This window comes from Alexandromys fortis, unplaced genomic scaffold (assembly GCF_014885135.2).
Source record: "Alexandromys fortis isolate MF-2015 unplaced genomic scaffold, M_Fortis_MF-2015_v1.1 scaffold_201, whole genome shotgun sequence".
In the NCBI taxonomy this organism is placed as follows: Eukaryota; Metazoa; Chordata; class Mammalia; order Rodentia; family Cricetidae; genus Alexandromys; species Alexandromys fortis.
In genome coordinates, this window is record NW_026068087.1 from 891,651 (window position 1) to 899,789 (window position 8,139).

Genomic DNA, 8,139 nt, shown 5'->3' on the forward strand with positions numbered 1-8,139 from the left:
GGGGATACAGATGTTACTGTGCGTGTGTTCCATGGGTGTGGGGATACAGATGTTACTGTGCGTGTGCTCCATGTGTGTGGGGGATACAGATGTCACTGTGCATGTGTTCCATGGGTGTGGGGATACAGATGTTACTGTGCGTGTGCTCCATGTGTGTGGGGGATACAGATGTTACTGTGCGTGTGCTCCATGGGTGTGGGGATACAGATGTTACTGTGCGTGTGTTCCATGGGTGTGGGGATACAGATGTTACTGTGCGTGTGCTCCATGTGTGTGGGGGATACAGATTTTACTGTGTGTGTGTTCCATGTGGATGTGGGGATACAGATTTTACTGTGCGTGTGTTTTGTATGGTGCTGGAGATTGAACCCAAGTCTCGTGTGTTCTGACAAGCACTCTACTAAGCTACATTCCCAGTACCTTGTGTGTATGTGCGGGGGAGGGCATCAAATCTCTAGAACTGGAGTTATAAGCAGTTGTGTGCCTCCCGATGTGGGTGCTGGGAACCAAACTCAGATTTCTGTACGAGCAGCACTTGCTCATAATCACTGAGCCATTTCTACAGCTCCCCCTTCGAGTTTTAAAACTGATAATTATGTATGTGACATTTTACAGTATTAATGTGTGACTCTGTGACACTGACTGTCCTCTGACTCCCTACTGCTCTGTGTGTGTGTGTGTTCGCATGCATGAGTGTGTTGAAATAAGATATTGCTAACTATCCCAGGCTAGCTTATAATTGTAATTCTCTGTGTAGCTCAGGCTGACTTCAAACACAAGATTCTCTTGCCCTAGCTTCCTAAGTGCTGGGACCACAGGCTATCATGTCTTGCTTTTATCTCTACTATAGATAATTCTGTCATTATCTGTACACACACACACACACTTTTACAAACAAACAATACACTTAGCAACCTGGGAACCCCCACCTACATTGAGCTGCATCTATGCCCTTTCTCCAGACAAAGGCAGTTGGGTCACTCTGACCTTTCAGTTCCATTGCAATCCTTGGTAACCCTTTTGTGGCCAGCTATGTCCTGAAACTAGGTACAGTGGGCTTACCTATCGAGACTTGGGTGTGTAAACAGCCGGGAAAATGTGTCCTCAAAGTGAACTTGCAGAAAACCCATATTTTCCATCTTACAAATACTCGCGATTACAAGTGTGTATGGTTAAAATTAGATGCACCATATAGGGAACACACAGTAAACAAAGGCTTACACAACCAAGTCTATCCTTCAAAACAGGCAGTGCAGGCAGCTGGCTCATCACCTGTCACTGAGATGGACTGCCAGAATCTGATCCTGGGACTCCATAGTGGAAGAGAGAACAGACTCCTCATGTTGTCCTCCAGCCCTCACACACATGCACACATGCACACATGCACCGAATAAATGAATGAACACATATCACTTTAAATAAAGGAAGAGGAAATCAGAAAACCATGTCCGCTCTAGTTTACCCTTAGCAAACAACTTCCCCTCTTTTTGAAATGAAAAAGAAACCTTAGGAAGTAACCAGTGGCTCTTGAGAGACTCTCACTCAGAGCCCAAGGCTCTCTTGTGGTCTTACTGGTCGGTTTGCTACTGCATAAAATCCTTAGCTTCTTTCTGTTGTGTGTGATTCTTCAGTATTTTGAACAAGATGAACAATCTGGATACAACAGTGTAAACTGAGACCCCCAGCAACATATGAGTCGGTAATGGGTCACATTAGACCAGGAAGACTGAGAGCTAGGGCCACAGTTATCAGAGATAACAGTTACCTGCTGAGAGGGGATGCACATGGAGATGATATGCATACATACACAGACAGGGACAGACGTGGGAACTGTACATGGGGAGATATCTGTGTATATGCAGACAGAGATATATATGGAAGAATTAGCAACACACAGAAAACTGAACAAAATTAAAATTGTAAGACAGGCAGCGACGGTGGTGACACACATCTTTAATCCCAGCACTCGGGAGGCAGAGGCAGGTGGATCTCTGTGAGTTCAAGACCAGCCTGGTCTACAAGAGCTAGTTCCAGGACAGGCTCCAAAGCCACACAGAGAAACCCTGTCTCGAAAAACCAAAAATAAAATAAAATTGTAGTATTGTTAACTTCAGAGAAAAAAAAGGAAATGTAATCCAAGCATGGCACACACACACACACACACACACACACACACACACACACATTAGCTGTTCACATTTGTCTGAAAATCGCATTAACAGTTTGGAACATTGGCTGTACTAAGTTTGTGTTTTACATTTAATGGCAAGGAGAGTCAGGTTAGTGGTTAAGGGCACTTGTCCCTGAAGAGGACCTGGTTCAGGCACTAGCACCCATATGGTGGATCGTGTCTATGGGTAACTCCAGAATCTAACTTCTGACCTCCTCGGGCACCAGGCTTGCTCGCGATGCACAAAACCCCTATACATGTTTAAAACAAATACATTTTTTTAAATAAAATATTTCGAAAGACTTTTCTCAGTCCCCGAGGAGGTCATGCTGGTTTTCTTCTTTTCCAATTTAGGATGCTATTTCTGTTTCTTGGCACAGAGTTAAATGGACATTTTGGAATTTTAGAGACTCATCGTCAATGCCGGCGGGCTCCATTCACTGTGGGAGGAGGCAATGCCATTTTCAGCTCAACATAACTTTTTACTGTACACCACCAAAACTTCTGAAATAACCCAAATTTTGAAAGGATCTAATTTATAAAAATGCCAGGAAAACCTGGCTCCCCGGGAGGATCCTGGCAGCTCAGGCGATCAATTGTTTAGCCCCTTACTAAATTAAAGATGCCTTAGAAATGAAAAGATCTGTTACTTGCCCTGCCAAGGTTGGTTGAGCTGGAATCCATTTAATACCTTACCCCACCCACTCCCATTCGCATGAGATCGGTACTATTATCTCCATTTTCCAACGGTGGAGACTGGCGTCCGCGTCCTTTCCCAAGCGCTCATAACTAAGAGGTGGACTTGGGGCTGGGCAGTCCCGACTCTGCCACCCTCCCTGCAGCACTGAGCAGGCACCGGGAGCCATTTATCACGTTTGACTGGGGAGTGGGGTGGGATCACGAGTCAGTGAACAACTGCAGGGCTCCACTCGTCCCGAGGCAGGGGATGGAGTGAGTGGGGAGGACAGGGTGTGGGGAGCGAAGCGGCGGACCCTTTGCCTGGGCAGAGGAAGACAGAGAGCCTGTGGAGGCAAGACCCTTCCTTACTTGGTCGGTCAAAGAGGAGGAAGCTGGTGAGTTGGCTCAGCAGCTCCATTATCCGATGTTTTTCTAAATATTCCTTAGCCTGAAGCTCCCGGTCAACCGCATAGTTCATGTTTCCGTCCTCAGCTGTTGCTAGGCAACCAGGCAGCGTCCTGGCGCTTCGACTCCACCCTTATTCGCGTTCAGTCACGTGACACGCCTAGCGATCAGCACAACGCTCCTCCTCCTCCTCCTCCTCCTCCTCCTCCTCCTCCTCTTCCTCCTCCTCCAGCCCTCTCTCCGGGTACCTCGTGCACACCCTCCCACCCTAGAACAACATCCTTCCAGGGTCTTCCGTGGTGCAGAAGCGCAGGTCATCCAGGCAGTCATCCAGGGCACATGCGCTTGTGGGACGAGTGTCAACCCTTTCATCGACCGAGGCTGGGCATGGTTGGTACCTGTCGCTGCACCCGGCTCTGTGCTTTGTCGGAGGATGAGGCTTTAAATGATAAGACCGGATTCACCGATAAAAGAACGTCTGCAGTTCTGAGAGCCCTAAAAAGCATTTTCCTGAGGAGCGCCCTGCAGGAATGCTCTGGCTACCAGCAGGAGGCCTCGGCTTAAGGATTCTGAGCCCAGAGTGTTGGCTGCTTAAACTTTTCCCACCTTTAACGCTTTTCAAGTGGGACTTTGGTATATAGCTAAATATAAATCCAACTACAGTTCTTTGAAGTCAGGTGTGGTGGTGCAGGCGTGTATACCCAAGCAGCTGGGGGTGGGCGTCGAAGCCAGCCTGGGATACAAGACCATGCCTCAGAAAACCAAAGCAAACACGAAACAAAAACAAAACCAAACAAAACCAAAAAAAAAGCCAAAACGAAACACTTTACTGTGCATTAACAATGAAAGCAAATTTGTGTACTGATGCACATATGTGTGCTTGCTTATTTTTGCTTGAAAAATTAAATGTCAGCCGAATGCTCACTACCACACGACATGGAGCATCTTCACCGTTTTTCAGAGTTGATGGCATTTCTGTTTTACGATTGTCAAACCCAAGAATGCTACTTCACAGAAATACATAATACAAAACAGCTGACTTATGTTTAGGGCCATTCCAGAGATGCTGGAAATTCTTTTTTCCCCAAGTCAAAAACTCAATTAATGATTTTATTTTATTCTATAAAATTCAAGGCAGCAAATCAAACATTTGGGACTGGGATATAGCTCAGTGGTACAGCATGTCAAGACGCAAGGTTAGATCCTCAGCACCGCAATACCAACAGCAGCAACCAGAAACTAAACAAAGCCGAAAGGCCCCATTTAAGAGGGCTGGGGGTGTAGACCAGTGACTGAACACTGGTCTAGTGTGAGCTGGTGGGAGCTCACTGACTCTGGAGAACCTGCATGGCACCAAACTAGGCCCTCTGCATGTGGGTGATAGTTGTGTGGCTGGGGCAGTCTGTGTGGCCACTGGCAGTAGGAGCAGGATTTATCCCGCGTGATTGAACTGGCTTTTTGGAGCCTATTCTCTTTGGAGGGATACCTTGCTCAGCCTAGATATAAGGGAGGGCCTTGTTGACTCCCCATGGGAAGCCTTGTCCTCTCTGAGGAGTGGATGGGACTGGGATAAGGGAGGGTTGGAAGAGCAGGAGAAGGGAAGGGAGTGGAAATTGGGATTGGTATATAAAGTTAAAAAAAAGTGTTAAAAAAAGAAATGAATTAAATTAATAACGACAAAAAAAGCTCCGTTTTCTGTCCTCTGAAACCTAGATCATTGCAACATGGCCCTGCTGACTTCTTTCCTGGTTGTCATTTTCGGTTCCAACAAGTCTCTTCGGCTTTCTGCACAATGTCGTGAATCTAGACCGGGTTTGAGTCTTCCTTCTCAAACCTGTCTGGAAATCATGTTCCAGGGAAGTGTCCAGGCGCCACCTAGTGGACAGAGCTGTCACTGCTGTCTGCCGGGCCGGACCTGGCTTCCAGGCTTCTGTAGTTATCCTCAGAGCACCTGGTAAAACTTTATATAAATGGGACCGACCATAGAGTGTGTGTGTGTGGGGGGGTGTCTCTTTTCTCTCGCCATGCGCAGATATATTCAAAACTCATCACAGGTATCACTGGTTCGTTCTCTTTATGGCTGAGTAGGACCCGGCCGTGCAGATAAGTTCCATTCATCTGCTGATGGGGATGTGGGTTGTCTCACTTTGGGGGGTGTTACAAATAAAGCTGCTTACAGATCTTTGTGTGGGTATATCGCTTAGTATTTGAGGAGCAAACACTTAGGGATGAGACAAGAGGCAGCCTGCCGGGGGGCGGAGAGATGGCAGGAGAGTGGTTAAGAATCCAAGTTTGATTCCTAACACCCCGCCCTTTTAACCCCATCTCCAGGGGATCTGATACCCCTGGGCTCCCCAGGTCCCTGTACTCGCTGGCACACACGTGCACGTACTTTAAAATAAAAAATAACAATAAAGAAAACAAGGAGAGAGAGAGAGAGAGAGAGAGACAGAGAGAGAGAGAGAGAGAGAGAGAGAGAGACAGAGAGAGAGAGAGAGAGAGAGAGAGAGAGATCTGCACTTGTGAGCTGTGTGAGGGCGAGGTGGGGAGCGTACGGCCCCTCCTGGGTGTGGAGCTGCAGGGTCTCCACCCGAACACACCCTGGGTCACGTGGGGAGGCTTCTGCGAACGTCCAGAAATCTGATGAAATGACCTTGGGGTCTTGGACACAGAACTGCTCTAGGGAGCTCAGTTTGTTAACTGCTCTTTAGATGGTTCTAGAGCTAAGAGACCAACCATCCTGATTCTCTCAAGAACCTCTCAGTCCTGAACTGCAGAAAACGTCAGGCAAGCCGGAGCCTTGCTCCGCCTATTTGCGCTCCACTGGGCTATGACGTCAGGCTGACTGACAGGAGATCCTAGAGCTGCCAGTTACTGCTGTGTGTAGAGAGAGGAGCCACTTGAAACAGGAGTCAGGACAGAGTCGGTCAGAGTGGGCTGTGGGCCGCTTCTTCTGGTTTTGTTTTAACCAGTAGCAAATCAGAGATGCCCCAGCTTGGCGTTTTGGTTATTAAAAGGGAACAGGTGTGGGCTGGAGAGACGGCGCAGCAATTAAGAGTACTTGCTACTTTTGCTGATGGTCTAGGTCTGTTTCCCACGACCACGGAAGCTCACGACCTTTTTAACTCCAGTTTCAGAAGATCCAGCGCCCTCTTCTGGCCTCTGTCGTTAACTGGCACACACTAAAGTGCACTTAAATGCGTGCAGGCAAATTGCTCATACACATAAAAAGTAAATCCATCTTTTTAAACGTAGAAAAGAGTATTGGGGATGTGTCTCAGTGGCAGAGCACTTGCCTAGACTCCTGGGATAGATTTCCACCACAGAAGAAAAGGAGAGAAAAAGAGCTCACAGCCGCCCTCCTATGCTCTCTCTGCCTCCCAGGTTCTGGGGTGATGAGGATGTGATCCCAAACCTGACTGACACATTCAGTCAGTACCAGCTAAGGCAGAGCATTCACTATTAATATTACGTCTCCATGTCTTTATCTGGGAGCCCCAAAGGAAACACCAACTCCACCCAAGCCTCACCTTTTCAGAATTTTAAAGTGACCCCGAAAGGCAAATTAGGAGTTCCGTTACAATGGATTGCTCACGGTTTCTGGAAAAAAGTCTCACAGTGTCAGTGATATATATGGTAATCTCTGCAATTTCACAATGCCACTGGAAAGCATCCAAGAACGATCACATTTAAATCAATCTGACACACCCGTGTGTGTGTGTGTGTGTGTGTGTGTGTGTGTGTGTTCATGCGGTTGCAATTGCTAATGTATGCACACATGGCGGCTATCCCCCTTTTAAGTTATTGCATTTATTTGTGAGCATGTATGTAGGTGCATGCCTCTGGACACAGGCGGAGGTCAGCTTCTACTGGTAGCCCCAGGTGCTGAACTCAGGTTTGGGCTGGATAGCACATGCCTTTATCCCATGCACCACCTAATTAGGCCCCCTCTTAAATACTTCTTTGAACTGCTGTTAATTAAACCAAGGACCTTGTGTATGCTACGCAAACATTCTTCTCTTCCACTCAGCCCCTATGCAGGCCTTCAAAGCTGAATCAGGCACTGCACCTTGATCATCAGAGAGGTGAGATTAGCGCCCCTCCGTCTCTGTACTGGAGACGGAACCATGGCCTTGGATGTGCCACACAGACATTCTATTGCTGAGCCACACAGCCAGTTCTAATGCTTTTAAATGTCATTACGATGCAGGCGTATGTATCTTATCCACATCAGAGAGAATCCAAACAATACGGATTAGCTGTAATACACTCATGTTTGTTTATTTATTTCGGAGTTTGAAGACAGGGTCTCCGGTAGCTCAGGCTTGCATCAAACTTTTACGCAGCCAAAGGTGATCTTGATCTCCTGATCTGCCTGCTTCTGCTTCCCAAGTGTTGGGAGTCCAGGTTTGCGTCTGCAGAATTCTACAGAAGAACTTCCGATGAGAAGAGACAGTCCTGTATCACTCCACATTTTACCTCCAGCCCAAGGTTTCTGAGCCCAGTGGTAAAACCCTCAGGGTCCCACTTCCCTTGTCCTGAATGGAACTCTAGTGTGCTGAGGGCCCTGGAAGGGGAAAGTGGGCAACCACTGGCAGCAAGTGGGGGAGAGCGGTGCTGGTGTTGGTGGGGTCACTGCAGGTCTAACCATCTCGTGGGTGACCTTCAACCCTCCGTTCGAGTTTCAAAACAAGTGTTTCACAACCTCCTCTGTTGCACCTCCCAGCTCAGGGAAACCACAGGAGAACACAGGCATCTCTGGTCAGTATTCCCCTCCAACACTATAACTTTATACTTTCTGTTAAGACAACATCACTCCAAAGCTGCTCTCTCTTTCTCTCTCTCTCTCTCTCTCTCTCTCTCTCTCTCTCTCTCTCTCTCTCTCT

General features: G+C 47.6%; 1 protein-coding gene across 2 annotated transcripts in view; it reads right to left on the reverse strand.

Annotated features, from left to right (window-relative positions):
• Efcab10 (EF-hand calcium binding domain 10) overlaps window positions 1–3,371 on the reverse strand; it is an 8,810-nt gene extending 5,439 nt beyond the window's left edge. For both annotated transcript variants that reach the window (XM_050122268.1, XM_050122267.1), the window contains exon 1: window positions 3,218–3,371. In XM_050122268.1, the coding sequence (XP_049978225.1) occupies window positions 3,218–3,326 (109 nt within the window). In that variant the 5' untranslated portion in view covers window positions 3,327–3,371. The remainder of the gene's footprint in view (window positions 1–3,217) is intronic.
• Between the last annotated feature and the right edge of the window lie 4,768 nt (window positions 3,372–8,139).